Source organism: Misgurnus anguillicaudatus, chromosome 19 (assembly GCF_027580225.2).
Source record: "Misgurnus anguillicaudatus chromosome 19, ASM2758022v2, whole genome shotgun sequence".
Lineage (NCBI taxonomy): Eukaryota > Metazoa > Chordata > Actinopteri > Cypriniformes > Cobitidae > Misgurnus > Misgurnus anguillicaudatus.
Window position 1 is genome coordinate 25,796,629 of NC_073355.2, and position 27,712 is coordinate 25,824,340.

General features: G+C 37.5%; 1 protein-coding gene across 5 annotated transcripts; it reads left to right on the forward strand.

The window, feature by feature from the left end:
- The first annotated feature begins 7,795 nt into the window (after positions 1–7,795).
- brsk1b (BR serine/threonine kinase 1b) lies at positions 7,796–26,294 on the forward strand. Of its 5 annotated transcripts, none has more exons than XM_055193872.2 (20): positions 7,796–7,874; positions 9,497–9,762; positions 10,698–10,792; positions 11,161–11,246; positions 11,408–11,548; positions 12,874–12,990; positions 13,075–13,108; positions 13,218–13,286; positions 13,621–13,767; positions 13,899–13,930; positions 15,985–16,170; positions 16,350–16,447; positions 18,218–18,368; positions 18,627–18,687; positions 19,156–19,759; positions 19,854–19,902; positions 22,138–22,261; positions 22,365–22,578; positions 22,676–22,765; positions 22,901–26,294. In XM_055193872.2, exons 2-20 carry the CDS (start codon positions 9,675–9,677, stop codon positions 23,116–23,118), a joined length of 2,604 nt encoding a protein of 867 aa, XP_055049847.1. In that variant the 5' UTR covers positions 7,796–7,874; positions 9,497–9,674; the 3' UTR covers positions 23,119–26,294. The 5 variants fall into 5 exon arrangements, with proteins under 5 accessions (XP_055049847.1, XP_055049848.1, XP_055049849.1 ...); XM_055193873.2 differs by having other exon boundaries at positions 7,797–7,874; positions 16,006–16,170; XM_055193874.2 differs by having other exon boundaries at positions 7,798–7,874; positions 19,477–19,759.
- The last annotated feature ends 1,418 nt before the right edge of the window (positions 26,295–27,712 follow it).

Here is a 27,712-nt window from a genome sequence, read left to right on the forward strand (position 1 = left end):
AGAGTGAGCGAGTGGAGTCCGGTTCTTCAAAGCAACTGTAAACTTCCCTCACCACAACGTAAGGCCCGCCTCTCCCCTCATTCGATTGGACAATGGAAAGAGGCGAATGACGTCGGGCGCTTCTCCGCTCTCAGCGCTCCTTCAAAAACGCGAGCGCAGCCAGCGGCAAAAAACCGCAAGGCGCTCGGCGCGCATAAACAGCGCGCAAACACGCCCTGCCCATAGAATATCATTCAAAAAAGGCGCCTGCAACTGCCATAAACGCTTTTGGTGTGACTGGCCCCTAACCCTGCTTCGTTTCACACTGCATGCGTTTGGCACCACAATGCGGGGTTAACACCACAAATGCGGTGCTAACCCTGCTCCAGAGCAGGGTTTCATAACCCTGGGTAAAAAGCGGTGCTAACACCGCTTTCAAATTACAGGTATGAAACGCTCCTTAACCCAGGGTTAAAAGCAGGGTTTAGAATGAAGATAACCCAGGGTTAAGCGCAGTGTGAAAACCCCTAAAGTGTTTGATTACAAACATTCCTTAAAATATCTGCATACATGTTCATCAGAACAAAGAAATGTGAGTCAATGATGTGACCTTAACTATTTTGTTTCTGTATGTTTCAATTAAATATAAAAGGGTTACAATTTCAAAATTTATTTGCAGATTACATTCTATTTTTTTTGAGGACCAAGTCTAAAATTTCTGGTTTTATTTAATTTTGAAAGAATATTTGGGGGATGAATGCAAAAATGTCATTGTGGTGTAACTATTTTTTTATTGAAAATATAAATTCATATATAAAAAATGTGGAATAAAATATAACCATCTAGTTCAGTGTAATTTTTACATAATTTGTCAAAGATTATTTAGAAAACAGAGCTAGACAAATATTACAAAAACGCATTAAAATGTACATTTAGAAATAACTATTTTTTTTTTTTTTGATGATTAGAGGGTGGATAAAATAATTAAAATTTCTCATTCTTTGGCACAATTGGCGATTACAACATTTGACATTTTCAGGTTCATTCAGTCTTAAGTTTCATAAAAGTGGTGCAAATGAAAAATTTGTATTGCATAAAATCAATATAAATACACTATGTGCATTAAAATAATAAACTTGATGCTTTTAAAACAAGTTAATAAAAAAGATTTTTGAATTTCTCATCTTGTCAGCGTTTTTGTTACTGACCCTTATACAGGTTTGTATCAACACGAGGGTGAGTAAATGATGACAGAATTTTGATTTTTGGGTGAACTATTCCTTTAAGGAGTCTTTCAAAAATGTCAGAGCACTCCTGGGCCGTGCCCTCTGTCCTTATGCATAATGTATGTGAAGAATAGGCTATCATGTGAATTATTTAGTCGTAAATTTTGGCCAATGATTGTCTGTTACCTTTATTTTTGTCTTTGTATTTTTGCACTGAAGGCTTTCAATATTTGACTTTAAATTCAAGTGACCTAACATCTTGATCTTGATTCACTTAATGCCCTTTCACAATGATCACCATTATTTATAGCTCACTTTAATGTATCTATCACAAAACTAACTTTTGAAGGCATCATTCTTGCAAACCAACTGGTTTCTTAGCAAGCAGCAGCTGTTATTCACCATCTAAGTTAACTATAGACCCGACATAGCTATTAGTAACCCACTTCTAGGTTACATGGTTACTTGGTAACATGTCAATTTTGTTGGAATAACTTGCGAGATGTATGATATATCCGTCATGTAAGCAAAGTCAACTTTTTGGTTTCATTTAATTTTGGGCTATACGTAGATGTCTCTGATAGTCCAAATATAGCCTTCGTTTTTACCTTTATGTCCGGGCTATATTTGGACAGTTATTAGACATCTTTTAAACCAAAAATTGCTTGCTAGGTTGTGATTTCTGATAAGCCTTGTTTAGAAATGAATACATAATCACATTCTTAGGTTTTGCCCAATAAAGGCAGCTTATCTTACTGTTGAATTAGTCATGTATTGACAAGAACGGACTTCACAATGGATTCCCTCCCTCCTCCACGCATGTCTTCCCTCTGAATCTCTGAAGCATTAAAATGGCTGCCTATGAGCAGGAAATGCCCTTGGCAAGCGCTGTGCCCTCACCTCACCCACTACATCCTTTATCACGTGGCTCATTACAGCCGGCCTGCACAAACCTCTTTATATTTAAATTGACCAGCTGTGTGTTACATCACTGCTCGCAGAAGAGAGAAAGAGAGCGATTATGTCAGCCCACCCTTACGAAACAAAAATATATTGCAGTATATTGGAAAATATCATGTAATATATTAGGCAACATATTCCCATATATGGGATTTAATATTTATATTTTCCAATATATTGAAATATATGCATGAAACATACATGTATATATGATACAATATATATTGCAATCAAGAACAAAAAGGGCACTATATTTTTTACATGTAATAGTTTGTCTTTATATGCTTTGATATATTGCAATATATGCATAGACCATACATGTATATATGAGACAAAATATATTGCATTCAAGAACAAAAAGGGCACTATATTTTTTACATGTAATAGTTTGTCTTTATATGCTTTGATATATTGCAATATATGCATAGACCATACATGTATATATGAAACAAAATATATTGCATTCAAGAACAAAAAGGGCACTATATTTTTTACATGTAATAGTTTGTCTTTATATGCTTTGATATATTGCAATATATGCATGAAACATACATTTATATATGATACAAAATATATTGCAATCAAGAACAAAAAGGGCACTATATATATATAGGCGCGAAGAGAGGACAGGATGCGTAACAGACACCAGCAACAAGGAGGCTGATAGATAGGTCCTGACCTATGATCCTGACGCACACTCCTAATCAGTAGGTGGCGGTAATGCCACTAAAAGTTGTTTGCCAACTGCCAGTAAAACTCAAGAAGAAGAAGAAGAAGAAGAAGGCTGATGTCAGCAGGCTCCAAGGAAACTTCAAGTTTTAAAAGGTATATAAGTTTTCAGAGCTGGTGCTTTTCAGTTTTTATTGCATCTCTGAGAGATTTTTGTGAACAACTTGTTGTTCTGCTCCACAGATGCTGTTTTAAAACAGTTTCCCATAAGGCCAAGGAAGCTGATGTCAGAAAATCTACCAACAGTAGAATCTGCGAGCAAATGGCATTAAGACACCAGGTGAAGAGCAAAAGCATGGGTATGTAAGTGGTTTACATCAGTGAAGAACCAAGGTGGACTCCTAACCAGGATAATGGACTGTTCTTTTGGCAAATGTTTTTTTTTTTTTTGCTTTTTCACAGTTCCCAAAACTTATTGAAAGTTTGTTTATTATTTATTTGTTCATTATTGTCTGTTCATTTTTTTTATTTATATTTTATTTATAGATATTTTATTTATATTTTATAATGGCACTGCTGAAATTTTGAAATAATTTAAGTTGCTTCAATTTATATTTTGTATATTTTTTGTTTAATGGCACTCTTTTAAAATGTAATTTATGTAAATGCAATGCAACACATTTATGTAATGTAATGTAAAGCCAATCACATTTCCTTTGACTGACCATATGCAAAACCTCTTGTGGTTTTAATAGGCCTATAGAGCTCTGTACCTCAAATTGGGTTTAGTATCTGTGCCTGATTAAAAGAAAATAAAGGTGGCTTTTGATAGATTACCCATCAGTCTGTGTTAATATGTGGTGTAAATGTTTGTATATTGCAGGTTGCATATTTAAGTATTTATATATTTTAGATGTTTCATGTACATATACTGTATATATCCCAAATATATTCATACATTGTATGTGCATGTTCTCATATATGTACACACATTGTGCATACATTTACAATAAATATGTACATATATTTCCATCTAATTTTAAATATATGCAAAATGTGTTCCACAATATATCAAACACATATCTACATATATATTTCCATATAGTTGTACATATATTTGAAATATATTCTACCATATAGTAAACATACATGTGACACTATATCTGTACATATATTGTTAATACATGTTCCCATATATGCACACATATTTCCATATTTTCCATCTAGTTTTACATATATGTAAAATGTATTCCACAAGATATCGAACACATATCTACATATATATTTCCATATAGTTGTACATATTTTTGAAATATATTCTACCATATAGTAAACATACATGTGACACTATATCTGTACATATATTTTTAATACATATTCCCATATATGCACATATATTTCCCATATTATTTTACATATATTTAAAATGTATTCCACAATATATCGAACACATATCTACATATATTTCATGTATATTTCCATATAATTTTACATATATTTGAAATATATTCTACCATATAGTAAACATATATGTGAAACTATATCTCTACATATATTGTTAATACATTTTCGCATATAAATCAAAATACAATATTGCAGATATTTATAAATATAATATTTCATATATTTTTTTATATATAAACACATATATTATATCCATGTACAATATATTGAAAGTGGCAATAATTTGTATATTTTGCAGTATACTGCAATATATTACACATATATAGAATATATGTACCATCAATATATTATTCCTTGTATTGCCAATGTATAATATATTGGAAAATGGAAAGTAAAATAATATATTGCAATATATTACAATATATTTCAAGTAATATATTGGTAAATATATTTTCCTTTCGTAAGGGCATAAGATGCAGCAGATGATCCGTGGGGGAGGGAGAGACACAGACTGCTTTCTAAACGGAGGAGGAGGAGCTATTTTCATCATAGGTCACGACATCATCCTCCTCGATCAGTGGTCGTGCCTCAAATCCATTACCTGCCCGCAGCAGCTGTTTGGTCGCCTTGTCACGTCATTCCTAGCTTTTTTATTCACATGGATTATCTCTCTCTCTCTCTTGCTCTCTTTGCAGCTCTTTTTCCCCTTGCTGTCGTTACAACCCTCGTTTTCGCTCCATCACTCTAATGCAGTGTGTCAGAGTCTATGCTGTTGTTGGGTGTGGAGATTCACATTTTTCTTGTTCACACAAACGTATGAATAACGTCTCATACAGTCTCTGTGAAATCCAGCCTGTGGGGCAAAGAGTGATTTGACACAGCCAAATGTCCATATCCAAATTATATAAGTAAATATTTAATTTCATAATAAAATATCTGCTAATTTAATGTGCACCTTTAATGTGTGTGCCCATTTGTGCATGCTTGTATGCGGTCATATGTCTTATCATTGTATCTTATTATTTTTAGATCAGTGTAAAAATCCAAGACTAACCGTCAGTTGTGTGTATTTCAGTGTAAAGGAGAAGGGTAAGGAAGCGTGTAAGGAGCTGATGGAGGCATTTGCTGCCTGTGTGAAGAGCAATGCTGAAGCGTCATGAGGAGCTCAACATGCAGGAAAAGTAATGCACATCCACCTGCTGTTGTTATTTGTTAAACCTATATTATGTTTATGACACATCAGCAGGTGTACCATATATAACGTGTTTTTTTTATAAATCTAAAAACATCTGACAGCTGGCCAGAGTGTTACAAAAAGTTGACTGATTGTTGAGGACATATTAATTTATAGACTCTAATGTCAGTAATTTTGTAATTGTCATTTACGCTTATTGTCTTTATTTGTGTCTTATATCAGAGGTTTACTGCACTGAGTCCTCCACCTTCCCAGCATTCCCTGCAGCTCATGGCACTGGACTAAATGACTCTGATGGGGTTTGGCAGCAGAGAGACCATACCTGTGTCTCTAAACCTTTTGTACCCCTTTTTGTGAAGCTTAAATAGATTCCTCTAACCACCAATTTAGCCCTTATATGGCTGATTGTATTGATCATGTCTGTAGACAGTTTGGGAGATATATATGTGTCTCAGATGCTTTTAAAATGAAATAAAGATTACAAATATGTTTGTAAATGATTTCTTCGTTTCATCTTTGTGTTATTTGTCCTTATTTTAAGCAAAGATTTAAAGACTTAAAGGCATGAAGGTTATCTGTCCACAATCATTTACACACCTATTAGCAGATCCTATCTTATCAAAGAACCTCCACAATTCACGTAAAGATTAGTGTCAACTCGTAAAACGTTCAGGTGGCTGCAGTGAAGGCAAGGATTATGTTGGCTTTATATAATGGGTTTAGATAAACAAAAGGAGATTAAACCCTTAAATGTCACCTATACACTAAACTTCTCAGTTTGACTCATTAACGCCTACTCGAATTTCTTAACTTATCTCATCAGCCCATCAATCAGAACTTAAGCTTCATCTTGAACTGATCTACTAGCAAACTAGAAGAGAGAAGTGTGAAGACTTGTTTTTTAATACAATGCCCTTAGGGTTTGGATGGTGCTCACACATGCAAACAGCGCAAGGCTGGTTGGGTGCTCAGAAAAGAGATCAAAACCAGAAATGCATGCTTATTAAAGGTAAATGCATTGACATGCAGTCTTTATTTGGCTTGCATAAGCAGGGTTGTGAGAAAATCATTTGATACTTACATCAATATATTAACACAAGTAGTTAATGCTATATGTGGAACAAACTATTTTGCAAATATTCAAAGTAAAAGCAAACTTTTTAACAGAGAGAAGTAGGTGTCTCTGTGAAAACCTGCCATGAACATCAGTCTAGTTCAGCTCTTTTCCTAAGGTTGACTTGTTGTGAACACAGATATTATCAGTTATATTTCTATTTGTGATGTGCATCTGCTTGGAGATTCACCGGAAAGAGGGGATGACTTTACCCAAACTCAAAAGTCACCTGGTTACAGACTGTGCATTACTTCAAAGCAGCCGTTTGACATTGAGAAGCACCTCGAGAAACTATAAAAGTAGAAATCAGCCCTGTCTGATGATCTTGATGAGATTACATACAAAAACTCTTGTCAGTAGCTGCAGCAGCATTCAGATGTATAACACAGAAATGGCACAATATTAAAAACGTAGCAAAGTTAAAGTTTATGTCTCACTTTAAGGTGCACTGTGTAAATTTTAGTGTCATCTAGTGGTGAGGTTGCGAATTGCAACCAACGGCTCAGTCCACTGCTCACTCCTCACTTTTGAAATGCATTGAGAAGCTACGATAGCCGCCACTGAAAAGACATGTCATAGTCAGAGACAACTTAGTAAAAAAATGTTGTCCGTTAAGGGCTTCAATAGATACATGGCTTCACAAAATGGCGACTTCCACGTAAGGGATCCTCGGTGTATGTAGATAAAAAAGTCTCATTCTAAGGTAATAAAAACATAGCGGTTCATTATAAAATGGTCTTTATACACCCCTAATGATATAGTTGTGTATATTATTTTGCATTCCTGTCAATAGATCCTTCTAAAAATTACACACTGCACCTTTAAGCAAAATAGCTTTTTAAAGATGAGTAAAATGCCCTCTGCTGTCTGAAAAAAAACTAATGTTACAGACACCACAAAGGGCTTAAAATAGCAAACTTTTCTAAATATTGCTAAGGTAGATAAATTAATAATCCAATGTACATCCAATATTTGGCAATTTGTAAAGGAATAGTTACAAATAGAAAAGGAAAATACTTTCTAATTTAATGACCCTCATGCCATCCCAGATGTATAAAACTTCATTTCTTCAGTTAAACACTTTTATATTTGTTTTTTATTTTATATTAAGTGGTTAAATATACATCTTCTGTAAAACAACAAGTCTGTGAGAGAAAACAATTATTATTTTATCTTATTTAGCAGTTGACACGTTGCGTATCCAGGGAAACATACAGATTAGCATGGTAAGATCTAATATGGCGGCTCACAAACTTTCTCTCACAAATGTAAGCTTTTGCTTTAAAAGACCCACTGGAGTCATTTGGCTTACTTTAATTATGGATGAGTATGTGCTTTTTCGAGCTTTACCATACCCCATGTAAGAATATAACATGATTCTAATATAAAATTATTGGTTTGCGTTTAAATGTCAAGAGGAAGTCATAAACATATTGTATGTCGTACGGGGAATATAAATATTTGCTTAAATTATTCCATTAAGTGTCTTGCCTTGAGAACGCCCCCTTACAATAATTAAAAAATGAGACTCTACTGCCATCTTGTGTTCACGCCCTATCCTACAACCTACAAGGACCTAATTTGGGGATAAAATAAAATAAAACAGGTGCCTTCTTTAGTCATTTTGACTTCTCCGGTTTTTATAATATGAAACAAATATGACAGCCATAACAATCAACAATTTTTACAAAGAAGAAAAATACACAAATTGTAACTAAAAATGTGACTGATCAATATTAATAATGTAGCGAATGAGCTCGATAATGTGAGGAACGTGTTGTCGGGCGGAAATGGGGGTGGTGGTGGTGGGGAGGTATGACGAGCATGTACGATGGGAATCGCGTGAGGGAGGGGACGCAAGCGCCGCAGAACCCGGATGCTGATGCTGCTCGTGTCGGACAGGGAGAAGCAATACAGAGCGAGAAAACAGAAAAAAAGGCCCCGTGGAAATTCTGGAGAACCGAATCCGCATCCGACTTGAGCGGACCGAAGTCAAGCAAGCGATCGCGGCGACTCTAACCCCAAAACGAGATTGAAAGGATGACTGCACGCGCAGTAGCCGAGGCGACGGGAGGAGAGAGAGAAGATGCTGTGATATGCACATAGCCAGCGCGAGAGGGAGGGCGAGAGCGAGGGAGGGAGGGGGAGAAGAGTCTCCTACGCTAGTAAAAGATGCTTGTTTTTTGACCAGGAATGTCTTCTGTGCAAATAAAGCAAGGAATTTCTGCACAAACACTGTAGCCTACAATAGCGCAATGTACACTTGGGACGCGCGCGCGCGGATTATTTGGTGGAAGTGACTGAAGACACTGGGGCTTCCTTCGCCAAAGGGTGGCTGTTTTCTCCCCTACAATTCTCCTGTATTTCCGGATGCGAGGCCTGGGATGTATCGTAGTTTATAGCTCATCCTTCACATCAACAATTTGCTTCAAATAAGACGAAACACTTAATGCGGCGAAGCTTTAAATCATCATTGACAAATGAGAGAAATCTACATTTAGGTCGGAGCGAAAATGTATAAACGTGTCATAAATCAGATTTGCGCTTGTTTCGCAGGATGGATATGGCTAAGTTTTTAATAAATGGATCACTTCCAGTTTGACAATACCGGTATGAATATCGTTTTACAGATAGGATAAACCGATGACTTTACCAATCTAGTACTAATATCGTTGTCTTTAGCTGTCTTAAATAATTATAATAACAACAACAGTAATCAGTTTGCTTTGGTGATAAGCTGTTATTAAAACGCTGTTAAATAAACGGCCCATAAACTGACAGATCCAACCCTACTCCCTCATCCTCCTAACAATTCATATCATAGGTCGCTTATATCGCAATAACAACTGTAGTTTAGGGATATATTCTCGGCTGGACACGTAACCCTATTGTTTTATTTTGATATTTTCAAGCGGAAAATGTTACCGATTGATTTGTGTCAACTTTAAGGAGACAGCAGATGTTTGGGAGTAGGCCACGGCATTGACATCACGCCTCAGCATCCCTGTGTCATCGCTCACCGTCTGTGATGTCTGTACGGCGGTGCTATTATGTGATCAGGACAGATTTGAAAGTACGCTGATTTTTTACCCCATATATTGTCCCATAAACATCGCATTTGAACGAAATGTCCAGTAAAGAGTTGTCGGGGAGTCAGGCAGCTCAGTATGTCGGGCCCTACCGACTGGAAAAAACGCTGGGAAAGGGCCAAACAGGTAAGAGCAAATCCTGTTTGGGATATTAGCATTCTCTTAATGCATCTTTAAAGAATGAATGTATTGAAAGATTGATTTGGTAATAACTAAAGCTGTGACAATATATAACGCAGAGAGTGACAATATATAACGCAGAAATATGCATATGCACGAGAGTGATTCATATCTATATACATTAAAAAGTAGATTATTGTTTTGGCAGGTAAAAGAGAATGAGCATTAATGATTTATGTTATTGTCTTTATAAGCAGTGTGCATACTGTAGGTGTTTTTATTATTTCATTTCGTGCATAGTGTTCTTGACTTGCTGAGTAGTGCTGTATTTTTCTCGGGAGTTGTAAATGGACTTTGATTACTGTAAATGGTGCAGTAAAGTCTAAATGTTGCAAACCTGACGTCCTCTTTTCAGTTTGTAATAGCCCATTTCATCTGGACTTAACTTGTCAGGAAAAATTGGTTCAAAAAGGGTGCCTAACTGTCACTCGGGTGGTACTTTTTTTTTTTAAAGCACAGCTTTACACCTAAAGAGTTCATTTTAGTACCTCAGAGGTACATATTGTTAGCAGAAAATGCACATTAGTGCCTCAAAGGTACATATTGGTACCATGTATACATATGGTACATATTAGGACCCTTTAAAGGGTGCTGGCCCAGTGACAGCTTGGGGCAATTTTTTGACAGTTTTTTCGGACAGTGTAAGATCTTGTGAATGTAATTTTGCTTTAATGTAAGAAGCATCATCAAACACATGTGTACTGGTGTCAGCATAGCAATAAAAACAAATAGACTAACTGTAAGTGAAGTATGTAAAGACATATACAGAACATACTGTATGTATGTAATTTGAGCACATGATCAGAGCACAGATTTTGATTTTAATATTACCCAATTTGAAAAGTGTCTAATGAAGAGTGACTGTACGTGTTGTATTGCAGGTCTGGTGAAGTTAGGAGTTCACTGTATTACAGGACAGAAGGTGGCCATAAAAATAGTTAACAGAGAAAAGCTATCCGAGTCTGTTCTTATGAAAGTAAGTTTTGCATACTCATACACTGTTACAAAACTGCAAATTTACTACGTGGTCCATTATTTTTCTCTTTCACACCATTTTACATACAGTTGCTTTCTAATAACACACCTGCACGTCTAAAACTGCTTTATTAACCACAGTTTAAGCTGTGTCTGCCCTAATGCTTAAAGAAATGTAAGACTTTTCCTGCAAAAGAAGTTGTTTTTGTCCATTTCTACTGTTTGTCAGACTTATTGATGGTATTAATTTACTTTTAATTGAGAGTCATTCTTAAAATTCGATATGTGTGTCTTTCATCTTTGCAACAATGTGTTTCTTTTCTCTTTTCAACTTTCCTTCCATGTTGCTCGCTCTCCCCATTTCTGCAGGTGGAGAGAGAGATAGCTATTCTTAAACTAATAGAACACCCTCATGTCCTTAAACTGTATGATGTGTACGAGAATAACAAATATCTGTAAGTACCGCTCTGTTTCTCCACACATCTGAAGCATGCCTGGCCTTGTCTTGTCTAGACTTACATGCTGCATTCTCTGGAGATGTGCTTGTGTGTATCAGATCGGGAGCATTTTATGTCTGTGCACGTTTTCTTTAATATCTTCTCTTACCCTTTCTTAGGTATTTAGTGCTGGAGCATGTATCGGGTGGGGAACTATTTGACTACCTGGTAAAGAAAGGGAGATTAACCCCTAAAGAGGCTCGAAAATTCTTCAGACAAATCATATCTGCTCTGGACTTCTGTCACAGTCACTCTATATGGTAAAAGTCTCTTTTGTTTGCTTTTTATTTTGTGTGCTGCATACATACATTTACCTACATTCATATTTACCCTAATAATGTTGCATAATTTTGAAGATGTTTGTATGTCCTCTTTAGCAACCAACGATTTTATTGTAATTTTGTAATGAACCTGAAACATTGTCACAATATACATTGTTTTAATATATAGAAGCTTTATAGTTCTCTGTCTATGGTCATGTACATACTCCAGTTTTGCCTTTAATCATCATTTCTATGTGTATTACGACCATTTCTGTCCAGTGTTTGTTGAATTCCAACAAAAGCAAATCTCATGTGCGATATAAAGTCACCCAGCAGCAATGTAAAAGACTGAGTGGACACATTAAAGGGATACTTCACCCATTTGCATTAAGCTTTGTATTAGAACCCCAGTCATGTTTTTGAATGGTCGTGCATCATTTCCTCAGTTTCCGCTGAGACAGGAGAAATACAGATTTCAGTTTTGCACTTCCTTCTTTCAATGATGTAAAAATCATCATTTTGCATCATTGAAAGCAGAAAGTCCAATATCTTTGAGACTACAAGCACCCCTTTTCTCGATCAAATAGGCATCATATTCTAAATGTATGTTACATTTTTCACTACAAATATGATGCACTTTCAATAAAGATTAATGTTTCTACGGGTGAAATGCTCCTTTTAAGATGTGATTAGAAATCAGGGTTATTCCATAAAATGTATGTTTCTAGAAATGAAAAAAAAAACATTAGCATATTGTTATTGAGAAATAAATTTGAAGTTGTTTTCTCTGCAGTGTTCAATATCGGAAAACACTGTATCTTTTTTGGTCCATGTTTTCCCCATTTAAATTTTCATTAAAAAAAAAAATGCAAATAAAACATTACTTCCATTAGGAACTTGACAGAAATTTTGTTGGAAGTTGGCAGAATGAAACAAAAATGATAATTTTACTTAAATACATTCCTATAAAATGCTATATTTAGACAAATTAAAAAATAATTTCGAAGTGGTCACTTAATTTTGTGACTGTATACATGAAGAGTTTGGTTCCAAAATTAAATAACTTACCTTTTTTAAAAATCTTGTTTTTTGATTGTGCATTCCAGTTAATATCAATCAAACTGCAGTTGGTTTATTTTGATTTAAGCCTTCATAACTAAAGAAAATACAGCTAAGTAGCACAATTAAACACAATAAAACATGAAAACATAATAATAAACATGTTTTGACAAAATGTTTAAAAACAAAGTTATCTCGTTTTGGAACCAAACTCTTTATATCTAGCATATTAAAACACTCACATAATATCATGTCTTTTTCAGCCACAGAGATCTTAAACCTGAAAACCTCCTGCTGGATGAGAAGAATAACATCAGAATTGCAGACTTTGGTATGGCTTCCCTACAGGTTGGGGACAGCCTCCTGGAGACCAGCTGTGGGTCAGTATTTTGCTTGTTAATGTGTGTGTAATACTGTGTCTTTGAAGGTAATGTATTAACGGTCTGTGATATGTTTGTCTGCAGATCTCCCCATTATGCATGTCCTGAGGTCATCAGGGTAGGTATTTTTGCTTTAAAGAATAAGCCCTATATGTTTACATATATTTAATGTATAACTCTTCGTAAATCTCACATTATTTCTCTATTTGTCTGCACTATTTTCACAGGGAGAGAAATATGATGGACGCAGGGCTGATGTTTGGAGCTGTGGAGTTATACTCTTTGCTCTTCTGGTGGTAAGTGTAACATTTCCTATTTTTTTGTTTTATTTCAATATGTGACCCAATCTGTAAAAACCCAGTTAAAGTCATTTTTTTGTAATTTCAGAAGTAAATCACCTTACATAACGTAAAGAACATTCTGTGAACCTTGATATCTTTAAAATTGACTAAGTGTGCTTTGACTTCAGCCTGGATTTCACAGACAGGGTCGCATAACTTTTTATATTACATCACACATCAATTCATTTCCATTTTCTTCATTTGCAGAGGAGTGTAGATACTGTAATATCTCAAAATTACATGTAGAGATTAGTCTCAACACATACCTGATTGACTTCTTCTTTCATAGGGAGCGCTGCCGTTTGACCATGATAACCTGCGTCAGCTGCTGGAGAAGGTGAAGAGTGGAGTGTTTCACATGCCTCACTTCATTCCTCCAGACTGTCAGGCTCTCCTCCGTGGCATGATTGAGGTCAACCCTGAGAAACGGCTCACGGTAATCATATGCATCTATAACTACATACCATACAGACAGTTGCATATAACCTTTTTCGTTAAACTTTATAGAAAAGTTACTCTTTGCGTAAATGTGTAGATGATGATTATTATTGTTCATTTTTTTTACAGTTGGAAGAAATCCAAAAACACCCCTGGTATCAGTAAGTATAATTTATAATTTATAAAACAACTGGTTATAGATATAATTTTAAGATTAATTAACATTAAATATAGTTCACCATCATGTTGTTTCAAACATGCCCAGTAAGCTGCCTTTCTGTGAAACACATCATACAATAATTTATAGTAAGATATACAGTTTATGGTGATCAGGTCTGTCAATTTCAAAAGATCAAGAAACTCACCATAAGCACCATAAAATGAGTCCATATTATTTAGTGGTCTTCTGAATATTGGGTAATGAACATAATTGGCCCTATTTTAACGATCTAAGCGCATTGTCTAAAGCGCACAGCGCAACATCTAAATGGGCGTGTCCGAATCCACTTTTGCTAATTTAATGACGGGAAAAATAGTTTGTGCGCCGAGCGCATGGTCGAAAAGGGTAGGTCCTATTGTAATGGGAATATTTTGGGCGTAACGTGCAATAAACCAATGAGAGTCTCAGCTCTCAACCCCTTTAAAAGCCTGTTGCGCTGGCGCTATGTCTAATCCCTATTTAGATGACGGACTTTGTAAACTGAAAATAATTAATTGATGCATTTGTTTTAAGCAAAGCATTTATTTACTTACCAGGCTACAGGTGAAGCAGCTCTTCTAACGTCTCATAATTGGTCTTCATTTATGTCTAAGAGACTCAATAATAATCTTTTACATTCAATCCTTTAATTTTTCATATTTTAAACCGTTTTTGTGCTGCTGTGCATTCATGTATGTGTTAAGCAAACCCGCGTTGTCGTCCCGTTTAGGCGGATATTACTAATGCACTCTTTAAATAACAAAAAACATATTGCGCCATTGACTTTAGACTTTAGACCACAAGTTTTTGTTGGTCAATGGCGTAGTCTATTTTACTTGCCTCAAAATAGCAATGCGCCACCAATGCGCCTGAACACACCTCGTTTAGAGATCAGAATGCCCATATGCGCAAAAGGGGGCACAAATGCATTTGCTATTTAAACAACATGGCGCTAAACGTGAAAATTTTAATTGCGCAGGGTGGAAACTAGCGAAAGACACTTGCGTCGTGCATTGCGCCGTGTGTAAGATAGAGCCCAATGACATTTGAGTAATAATGCCCTATATAGATTTCAAATTATATGATCATCATTGACATTCAAGTTTCGGTTCTTCTATAGACAGTTTCAGCAGTAACAACATAAACAAACAGCTTTCGTGGCAAAATGAAACTTCCGGTAAAGTCCTTTTAGAGTAGTTTATTCTGATAACAACCTAAATAAACAACAAGTAGATGACCTCTTTTCACATAACAGTGATCCATGATCGCCGTCTCCTCTTGTCTTTAGGAAACCAAAACTTTTGTTATGTTCGATGAGGTATTTCTTCCAGAGTTCAGTTTAGCCACTAGTCAGGCCAATAAACAAACAGAAACCGGAAGTTAAAGGGTACATATCATGAAAAGCTGACTTTTTCCATGTTTAAGTGCTATAATTGGGTCCCCAGTGCTTCTATCAAACTAGAAAATGTGAAAAAGATCAACCCAGTAACTAAGTTTTGGTAAACCATTCTCTGCAAGCATGTAAAAAATAAGCAATTGAAATTTTGCTCCCCTTGTGATGTCAGAAGGGGATAGTACCACTCCTTAAACTGCACTGTAATTTAGTGCCGAGATCAGCTCATTTGCATTTAAAAGGACACACCCAAAACGGCACAGTTTTGCTCACACCTACAAAGTGCCAATTTTAACATGCTATAATAAATTATCTATAAAGTATTTTTTTGCTAGAACTTTACATACACACTCTGGGGACACCAAAGATTTATTTGACATCTTAAAAAAGTCTTGTAAAATGTCCCTTTTAACTTCCATTCAGACGCATAACCACGACAACGCACGTGTGTCGGATGAAACTGTTTATATTATTCATGTAATAACAGATGACTGGTGCTATATTTAATAGAGATTAACCATGTAGAGGAATATAAGAATGTTTTAAATGTATAATAGTTGTAATTATGCTATCATATACCTTCTGAACGCCAAATCTAATGCCCGCATTTCTTCTTCAAATGGATTTGTGTCTTTCTCTTTCAGAGGGGGCAGGAATGAGCCGTGTCCAGAGCAGCCGCCTCCTAGACGCGTGTGCGTAAAGAGGATCCTGTCTCTTACCGATCTGGACCCTGATGTTCTGGAGAGCATGCATTCACTGGGCTGTTTCAGAGACCGGGTCAAGCTTACGAGAGACCTGCAGTGTGAAGAGTGAGTTTGAATTTTAGCACGTCATGCAGAAAATATTACAAAAACAAGATTTATAAGGAAATATGTACTTCTACTAAATGGGTATGACTTTTAACTTTCTTGAAAAGAAAGTGTTTTGCACTTGTTACTTCTTTTATTGCCTGTCATCATCATTACCTTCAATTTCTCTTTTTTTTCAGAGAAAACCAGGAGAAGTTGATCTACTATCTTCTGTTGGATAGGAAAGAGCGTTATCCTAGTTATGAAGATGAACATCTTCCACCCAGAAACGATGTTGGTGAGTTTCTGCAGTTTAGGCCTGTGCGTGTTACTGTCACATTCAAAGCCACTGAATACCATGAGAATTGTTGGTTACCTAGCAACCATCTGCCTCCTTTAGGCCTGAAAGTAAGCCAGTTTCCTTAAAGGGTTCCAGTGTGCCTCTAAGGCAAACTTCAGTGATTTGTAAATGTAACATATTGAGGGCTTGTTCCCTAAAATAAACAGATCAGGACTAAAAAGGGATTTCAAGGTGGAGAATCATCATCATTAAGAGTAGACTTCATTGTTCTTAGGATAGTGTATCGAGTGGAATAACGGTGGTGAAGCTTCGATGACACTACCAATGTAATTAGAGGATATAGGTTAAGACAGGGGTCCTCAACCTTTATTACACCGCAGACCAGTTTCAGCTTGAAAAATATTTAGCTGTGGTGCTGTTCGAGTGAGGCTTGTATAACGTTTTAAATGGAAGTAAAGATCAAAGAACCATCCATTAGAAAAAATAACGGTTTTATTTTAGTAGACGTGTAGAAACATATTGTGGCGCATTGTTTTTACTTTCATTGTTTCACAAATTCGCCAGCCCATTCAATCTTAATGATTAACGGTAAACAAACTTGGCTTGCTGTCCTCAAAAGCAGCTTGAACCTTAGTTCAAGTTCAGGTAACAGAACTGCACAGAAGAAAAAAAATGAGCAGTGAAGGAGAAGATGGGGAAGGATGCCAGAAGAATTGCGCAGAGGCACGGAGACTCCCGCTTACCATATGCTTTTAAAGATGATTGCCACAGGAATGAATGTTTAGGTTACTTTCGAACCTACGTTAAAAATTTTACCGTTAAAATATGGTTGCTGCAGTAAAACACTTCACTCTAAAAACAAACGGTGCTATATAGCACCAAAAGTGGTTCTTAAGTTGCTCGTAATCATAGAAGAAGCGTTTTTAGTGCCATATAGCACCGGTGAAGCACCTGTGTAGAACCATATGGGGGCCATATAGCACCACTATAGCACCAAATATGGTTCTACATGGCACTATGTGGTTCTACACAGGGGCATCACAGGTGCTTCACCAGTGCTATATGGCACTAAAAACGGTTCTTCTATGATTACGAGCAAATAACCACTTTTGGTGCTATATAGCACCATTTTTTTTAGAGTGTTTATTTTCATAATGGTGCAACGATCGCTGGATAATCCTGTTGTTGTTTTCCAGAAGCCTGCAATTACTTTTCATTTTCAGTCATTTTCGATGTCATAGAGTTGAATGTCTTCACGTACAGACATGTATGGTTTGCAAGGTACATTTGAAATGATTTATGAAGTCATACCTCTGCAATTCTTTGATCGATTGATCGTGTTTAATAGGTATGCTTAACAATCCTATGTGATCGCAGATGCGCTGGTAGACAGAGAGAGAGTGCGGCACAGTACAAAAGTGGAAATGATCAATGTTATTTGTAGTCGGCTCTGAAATGGCAAAACACCGGATTAATCCATTACGTAGCTATTATACAAACTTTTCCCAGGACGTTCTTGGGACCCGGTGGTTGGGGGACCCCTGGGTTAAAAGATGCCATTATAATTTTTGTGTGCTTGGTAACTATTGATACTTTTACTGCTTTTTATTTGTCACTCATGGTATTAGATGTTGTATGCAGGACCTACTTGCCATGTTGCTTAGAAGCTTTCTCATCGTCAAAAAATCTTATAATACACTTTTAATACACGTGTGTTCACAAATACCCAGTGGTGTTACAGTGGGCGTTTATGTGTTGTGTGATCAGATCCTCCTCGTAAGCGAGTAGATTCGCCCATGTTGACCCGTCACGGACGCTGTCGGCCAGAGAGAAAGAGTTTGGAAGTGCTGAGTGTAACGGAGCAGGGGTCTCCGACACCTCCACGCAGAGCACTGGATACCTCGGCACACAGCCAGAGGTACATGCACATTGTGCAGGATAACTTTGTATTGAAAGCTAGATGTATATTCCACACTTTTCCTTTTGTCGTGTGCCCTTTTAAAGAAAACTTGATATTGTTAACATTTAAAAAATGTGAATTTTTGTAAATACAAGACCGGTTCATATTAATGAGCTGTAAAATATTATAACTGAAATTAAATGAAAATGAAAAGCATGCAATTATAATGTCCTCAAGCATAAAGATATGGTTAAATAACATTCCCTGGTTTTCTAGATCTCGCTCAGTTAGCGGAGCTTCAACCGGCCTCTCGTCGAGTCCTCTGAGCAGCCCTAGAGTAAGTTTCTTTTTCACACAGTTTACTTAACTGCTATTGTAATAGTAATAATATACTACTACTATGTCTAAGTATTGTGTCTGTCTTCGTTCTTGTGGTATGAACTTTAAAGCTGAATTGGATTTAGTTGCTCTTTTATGTTCATCTACCTCATACTGTCTTCATACTGGAGTCATTTTTCACACCTTTAAGAACCAGACACACACACACGCACGTTTATTGTATGTAGTCACGTGTTTAATTTGCATTTTGCACTATATATAACTCACTATTGTTTACTAATTTACACTAGATTTCTTAAGCTTCTCGAACTTTGCATCATTTTCCTAACTCTTCTCGTTTTAAAACTACTGTTAATAATCATATACCATAGCTTTCATTAACTCACATTACCATTGCTGTGTCCATCTCTCCATTCCTCTTTTCCCCCTCTCCGTCCTTCTGTCCTTTTTTTTCCCTACCTGTCAGAGCCCAGTTTTCACTTTCAGCCAAACCGAAGTCACCTCTGCTTCCACCACCCAGTCCAAAGACCCCAAAGCAGGAAGTTCCACCACACCCCGGGCGTCCCAACGCGCGCCTGACCAAAAAACCCAGACCCTACCCTCCAAAGTACCCTCCGAGCGTCCCCACCTGCAGTCTATGAAGTCCCTCCCTCTGCAAACCCCTCCGTCTCCTTCCCCTTCCCCCTCTCCGCTCCTGTCCCCCATCCCTCGCTTCTTCTTCCCTACTCCTTCTGTCCTGAAGTGTGTCACTAAGACCATCTATCCTAACTCTGCCCATGTGTCGCAGGTTACCCCACAGGGCTCCCCACTCCCAACCCCTCTGGGGACCCCTGTGCACCATCCCCAGCTCCCCACCCCCACCCCGCCATCCTCCTCCTCCTCTTCTTCCTCCTCACGAGCTGAAGGGGGTGGTGGTGTGGGTGGTGGTTCCCTCTCCCTAACTCCGCCCTCCAGCCCTGGGGGGAGTGGTGGAATGGCTGCCAGTAGCTCCGCCCACTGGAGGACACGCCTCAACTCCTTCAAGAACAATCTGCTGGGTTCGCCGCGCTTCCACCGTCGAAGGCTACAGGGTGAGTAATGCATAAATCATAATCTTTTTTTCAGAAGTTACTTCTATAATTAAGTCAAATGTATAATAAATATGTCTGCTATGTGTTTAAATAGTACCTACATCAGAAGACATGTCCAGTTTAACTCCAGAGTCCAGCCCTGAGTAAGTACTGAGAGTAACACAGAAAAAAGACAACCAAAAGCTTGTAGACAAGATGGCATTTTGTGTTAAATCACACATTCTTTGCGGTGCATGCTTCTATGATTCAGTGTGTGTGTTTCTGAGCTTTTTAGCATACTTAGCAACTTTTCCCTGAATGTCTAAAACTTTAGGAATAAAGACAGATAAGCAGATACGTACAGTGCCAGCCTTTTTTGCCCACTTTCAGTGGATTTCTAAAGATAACAGATTACTTGACATGCAGATATTACTTGGTAATTTAAAGGTGGGGTCAGTGGCGTTGCTAGACATAAAGCTCTACTGGGGCACAGGCCCCCCATTTTTTGCTGACTTTTTTAAAAGCCTGCTGTGTGCAAGAAGTGTGCAATACTTCTATACAATGTTCTTTGCTTAACCCACTATTCTACAGTGCAACAGTTACTGTGAAAGATACATATATACAAGTGTAATCTTTTTCATATCTAACATTATTAACATGTTTGGAGGCATAAATGGCATAACATGTTTGGAAATAATGACAGCAGAGAACTATTTTCTACATTATACAATGATTAATAACTTAATTTTACAAGAATATTTTAAGAAACCATTCATTTTATGACTGCTATACTAAATAATCTCAGTCATAGTTACTGCTAACTGTTTATGTAGTGTCCTAGAGTTAAATATTAGTAAACTAAATATTAATTTTATATCTTAAAATACATCTGTTAATTTTCTCAGCAACAATGCAATTCTGTAGACTTGACAAGAGGTTTTCCTGAGATTTTTCCCTTAATGTTTGAGACCTGACAGGGTGAGGATGTAGTTTGTCTTACCTCCCTTAAACTCATCATCTCTCCTTTCTTCTTCCCTTTCCCTGCTTTGCACAAAACATTTCTGATGTACATTTACAGAAGCCAATGTAGATCGAGTCAAAATAAGATTAGCATTATTATTTAGAAACTTACTTTATTCTTGTCATGTTTTCATAAGCTAACTCACTCGCGTGGTGTCCCCTTTTGAATGCGGTCGTGGGTGAATGAATGCAAACACGCGCGCGGACATGGATACGTGCGTGCCCACGTCAATGCGACTGCTTCGTTGCTTTTACTAGCGTAAATTGGGTAACTACATTGCATATAGATCCGTTTTTGCAGCGATTGCAGTAGTTAACTGCTAAAATTTAAACTAAAGTAAAAGGGGTCTAGCGACTCCCCTGGGTGGGGTGATCTCTGAAAGTCAGTGTTGACATTTGAAATCACCTAAACAAACACGGCCCTACCCCAATAGAATCTGGACCTTCTTTTGATAAACCAGCCCCACACATACGCAACCCAGGCAATGATGTTGGTTAGTACACACGCCCTTTACTGCTGATTGGCTACAATTGTGTTTCGGTATTCGGCCCGACTCCCTTTTCCAAAGCCAGGGTTCCCACGTGTCCATGAAATCCTTGAAATTTTGTGAATTTGGGTAAAAATATCAAGGCCCTGGGAAGTTTTTAAAACTATACATGCATAGATACAGTTCTTTGAAAGTGCTTTAATCTATTTCATGCAAGAAGTTTTCTGGAAAAAAATCCATATTATTTCCTGTATAGTGTAGAATAATATCATACAAATTCTAGATGCTAAACTGTTTTTTGCATAGTTGTGTTTGACACATGAAAATGTCTCGGGTTACGTATGTTGCTGTTGTTCTCTGAGAAAGGAACAAGACGCTGCGTCTCCCTTGCCATACTTCCTGCGTCCATGTAACGTCCATCTTTTGCAATATTCATATAGCGATTGCAATCTGGGCTCCCGCATCACTCTGCCTTTTTAGTTAAGCCTCACCATTGGTTAAAGTTGATATTTTCATATTGAGACACACTTACCCCTGGATGCGTCCCCAAAGTGTCACTGCAGTGACGCAGCGAGTTCCCTCTAAAGGGAACTTTAACAATGTATTTTAAAAGGTAACACGATGTTACCTTGCTCTCACTTGAAATGTGTCCCCACATTTAGTCCTTGAATTTGAGGGTATTGGACCTGGAAAGTCCTTGAAAGGTCCTTGAATTTGAAGTTAACTAAGGTGTGGGAACCCTGAAAGTGTTTTTCAAAAATCGTGCAGCCAGCTTTTAAACCATTTATGATGTTTACATCACTTGGCTGCTTAACAATTATCCTTTGTTTAATGAGAGCCCAGAAGTCATAACAATGTATATATTTATTTATTATTCATTTATTGCTATAGGCTGGCAAAGAAGTCCTGGTTTGGAAACTTCATCAGTCTGGAGAGAGAAGAGCAGATCTTCGTGGTGATTAGAGACAAACCACTGAGCTCTATCAAGGCTGATATTGTCCACGCCTTTCTATCAGTTAGTACATTACTTTTCATTTTCCTTTCTTTTCCTTTTTTAAGCTTTGCATGATGTTTATATTAATTTATAAATATTCAAACTCTGCATTTCTTCCTCATAGATTCCCTCCTTGAGCCACAGTGTCATCTCTCAGACAAGTTTCCGGGCCGAGTATAAGTCGTCCGGAGGTCCGTCCGTCTTCCAGAAGCCTGTCAAATTTCAGGTGGACATTGCGTTCTCTGAGGGAGAGAGAGAGCGAGAGAGGGACAAAGAAAGAGAAAGAGAAGGGAGGAGGGAGACTGGCATCTACAGTGTCACTTTCACCTTGTTATCAGGTATTTTAATAGAGAGAGAGAGAGAGAGAGAGAAAGTGTGTGTGTCTATACATTTTGTTATTTTTGACAGCTACTCACAATTATGTTTATTTTCCAGGCCCAAGTCGCAGGTTTAAAAGGGTGGTGGAGACAATTCAGGCTCAGCTTCTCAGTACACACGATCAGCCCTCTGTGCAGGCACTTGCAGGTAGGTGCTCTATACCTGAACTACTGCCCAAACACATAGACTCAATGAATTAAAAAAAAGATAATGTCTCAGATTCTATAGCATGTTTAGCCCAAAGCCCTCTCCCCACCCTGCTGTTTTTTCCTGTGCTACCAGATGAGAAGAACGGTCTTTCGTCTCGCCCCCCAAGCACACCGACCCGCCAAAACTCTCGCCGCTCGGAGGGCGGGGGTGATCGCGGTGAGAGAGCAGAACGCGGAGAGCGAGGAGAAGGGAGCAGTATTGGGGGTAGTGGGAGCGTTCTACAAAGGAAAGGGTCCGGAAAGGATAAAACCCGCCTCCTTTCTTCGAATGGAACCCAGTCTCAGCCCTAAGTAAACTATTTAACAACGCTGTAGAGTGTGTGGGGACAAGCCCCGCCCCATGATATTCCCCAGACACGACTCCCTCATAGACCATCTGCACAGTAAATAAAAACAAGGTATGCTCAGCTCCGGTTCTCACATCACTAGTGGAAATCCTGAGGTCCAACTGCGACGGTAGGAGAGTCAGGAAGTCTATCCACCTGGAAGTGTTCTTACTCCTTGCCTGTAACAAATGCAAATAATCACCTGAAAAACAAGAACACCACCAGAGACGATGACATCACTTATTCTTCATAGGAGCAAAGGATTTGAAGTGAAAACAAGATTTTCTGCTTAATGTAAACCCAAGCTATAAATCATTTTACGCAGCAACACTACAAACAAGGAGTTTAACATCTTTTATCCAGTGATCTTATAGCAACAAACTATATCTGCAGCAAGTGGGACAGGAAAGAATGTCTCCCAAACTTTATCCTCATCATCATCATCATCATCATCATTACTATCATTATCAAGAGCAATGATCCATGTGAAAGTCTATTAGAATATAGTAGAAGATAAAAAGAACCGAAAAGTGGAACGTTCTTAATTCTTAACACCACTTGGAGCACAAAAAGGAATTTTAAAACATTGTGTCAAGGAAATGATAGAGGTTTTTTTTCAGAACAGGATTTAGAGTAGGAATATACAATTTGTAACCCCAAGTCAATACTTGAAGTTGCTGGAGTCCTATGTGGCTATACTTGAAGTTAGCCCATATTATGCCTCCTACCTAAAGAAAATAGTTAGATGAGCAGTGTTGAAGATACAGGCTACTTTAAACACTCCAGTCAAACTTGTGGTTTGGATCTAAACTTTGAGATATGTTTGTAGATCCAGACATGTGTGACAAAATCTGTCAGTGTCAAAAATGCAGTGAAGAGTTGGAGAGAAACTTCAGAACATCTCAAATCATCTCCGCTCCTTAAGTAGAGCGCAGGGGGTGAAGAGGCATCAGAAATTCCTATGACATGTTCATATATAGATCGAACAAGAGGAACAAATTAGCCAGTCAAAATCTCTTGGGTCCTACAAACAGGCAAGGAGAGGATAAAGAAACTTGTGTAATGCTTGCTAGAAATTTCAAAATGAATAGAAGTCAGAAGATCCTTTTGGTTTCCTCTTAAATATTTTTATTATGTTGCCATCACCAAAAAAAGACAAAATAGTGCACAAAAGCAAAGTAATTTATTTTTTCATATTTATTTATTTATTTATTTATTTATTGTTCATTCATTTTGTTTGTTTCCAATTAAATGGATATAGTGTTCAGGCTGAAAGTCACAATTTAGAAGATATGTTTCCAAATATTTTAAAACAATGCTGCAAAATGTCTTTTAAAAAACCTTTTCATTAGCATCATTTTCTCATCTCATTTTCATTTCATTTTGGAAAAAAGGAAGCAAATTCACAAAGGAGAAAACTGGAGAACGACTTTAAGAAGTGGGAAGTCTCCCGTGGATTGGAACGGACTTCATATCCTTTCAGGATGTACAATGTAGACTGAAGTGAACCTTATGGAATCAGAGGAATGAAATTGAGGGAAGTCGAAATTTTTCAGCCCTCTGTGTTCACTCTTCATCGAGAATGTTACCCAGACAAGAGCCCAAAGTTTCGGACTCGTGTGTACCAGGCCAGCCCTTTGTACGAAACGCGAGCAGTATTCTCATTTTTTCCACACATGCACACACACAGAGACACAAGTTACTGTTGATGAGAAGACTTTCTTTCTCAAAACTCCTAATATAAAACAAAATGAATGATAACTGGACTTTGATCCTGGAATGCACTGTTCTAAAAAGAGAATTGTATTCAAACAAATAGTTGTCCCTGTCCTCACCCACCCCTGGGAATCGGTGGAGAGCTGTCTTAAGTGCAGACTCAGAATCAGTGGGGCTTTTTAGCTCATTAAATTTAAGTTTAGGTTGTGAATGAGCGAAACCTGATCCTGAATATCCACTTAAAAGCTTTTTCTCCAATAAGCCTCTGCCCTGTAGCCCAGAATCTAATCTTAATGCTCCACCCTCTTTTCCTGACATGAGGAGCACTAAATACTAAGCAAGGTTCTGCTCTGGTCCTCCTTCTGCCACCCTCCCATAACCGTGACACACCCCCAAAAATGGTCAGCCAGTCAGAATAGCATAGCAGATAGACATTTAGCTTCAGACTGGTTACTCATTAAATTCCTGTTAGGTTTTGAAAAGCACATTCAGTGTATTTCAATAGATAAAACATCACAAAAGCAAAAACCACCAGTCAATTTGTTTTTTGAAACATTGAATGTTTAGGAGCATTGTTCGTTAGTTTAATAAGGAGTAGGACCTTATTCTAGTACACTCCAAATGCCTTAAATCCAAATATACAAAATGGCTAGCATGTGCGCTCTCAAACATGCTCATGGTCACAGTCGGATCCCGTCATTTCAAATGCGCAGAGGAGATGCCAGAGCAAAACCCTGAAGATGTTTATTCTCAGGCAGGGTACGTCTGGGAGTGTGCAAATACAGACTGTCTGGACACCAGCTTTGAGTGAATGTGAAAAAAAAACACTCCATATACTTTCTCTGTGTTCATGACACTGTCCTGTTCTGTGTTCTTACCTGGATGTGTCAGACCCTTTTCCCGTTCACATTATGCACTGCAAGATATTCCGTTTTTGTTACTCCCTTGAAACACATACACACATATCACACTTCATATGTATCCTTAATCTTCACTTATTTACCATACATTATATACCTCGTCCTAATCCCGCCTCCAGTCATAGAATTATACTTTAGTCCCACCCCTTCCCTCTTCTGTCATTATATACATATGCCCTGCCTGCCCCCAATGTATGCTCATCCCCCCAATCTCTGTTCATTGTAAACAGAAAATATTACTCATATCTTCATTCTTTATCCATTCAATATTCACCTGATGATTATTGATTATCTTTGTGTCATTACTGATTACTCCTCTTAAGATTGTAAAGCTGTACTCTTTCTTCCCCATCGCGCACAGTAGGAACTTTTTCATAAGAAATGCAAGTCATTCAATTGGAGGGAAAAAATAATGACGAGAAAATAAATGTCTGTGTTATAATAAAAAATGAAAGTGCACTATTATTATTGCCTGTGATAAAGAACAATAAACAATACAAAAATGTTTCTGTGCAGTTCCCCGGTTCTTCGCAGTGTCGCAGTGTTTTGTTGCTAAAAGTTGCTAAATGACGCTGTGACATCACTGCGAAATTACATCATTACGTAAAATCAACGCAAAACAGCATATTTATGTAATATAGTAAATACACATTGAGTTTTCTCAAACTGACAAGCTTCTGCACTTTTGCAGCTATCCACTTTCTATAGCTGTGGCAATGTTGTCTGCTTTGCTTGGTTATATGGTTTTGGATTATTTATATGGTTTGCTGTAGTACAATGTTTTGTGATGTCATACATTTGATTTGCAGTGTGCACAATATGCTAGGCAGTCATCCTCAACTACTGGATTAAGCCACCCTTTAAATTCAGGTACAGACTCACAGGTCCTTGAAAGTTTGTGAATCTGGGGAAAAAATTCAAGGTCCTGGGAAGTTTTTGAAAATATACATACATAGATACAGGTCATTGAAAGTGCTTGAATCTATTTTATGCAAGAAGTTTTCTGGAAAAAAATTCCATATTATTCCCTGTGTAGTGTAGGATAATATCATAAAATTTAATTTCTAGCCTTTTACTCACACGCACTAAACTGTTTGCTTTAAATGCTTATATCTTCTGTATGCAAATGTTGATTCATACCAAAATGCTTTTTTGCATAGTTGTGTTTGAAACGTGAAAACGTTATGTATGTAACTGTTGTTCCCTGATAAGGGAACGAGACGCTGCGTCTCCTTTGCCATACTTCCTGCGTCCTTGTAACACTGTCTTTGGCAATATTTCAGATAGCGATACTTCCTAGCTCCCGCGTCACCCTGTCTTTGTAGTTAAGCCTTACCATTGGTTGAATTTGATATACACATTCAGATGCACTTACACCTGGAAGCGTCACCAAAGTGTCACCGCAGTGATGCAGCACGAGTTCCCTCGAAAGGGAACTGTAACAATGTATCTTAAAAGGTAACATGATGTAACCTTGGTCTCACTTAAAATGTCTCCCCACATTTAATCCTTGAATTTGAGGGTATTGGACCTGGAAAATTCTTGAAGGGTCCTTGAATTTGAAGTTAACCAAGGTAACCCTGTGTACAGTTTTGTTTGAGACATTTCAATGTAGTTAAGTCTCTTCTAGGTTGAACATTCAACTGTGGTTGTTCTTATCATTGTTTTACCATGTGTGGAAAAATTGAATGTGCTACTGCTGCTACCACCCAGATAAATAATTTTGCTGCTATTGCAGCTTCTATGCCGTGCTTTTAATCATCATGTAGCCCCGCCCCTGCACCCGTTGTCTTTAGTCTTGCTGTTTATATTTCTACAGCAGATTTATGAATGAACCGCTCATCTGTTGTGTCACTATACTCCTCTTTAGAATTGAGTCACTTTTCAAAAGTTGCTAAAATTAGCCAAATAAATGTAAACAAT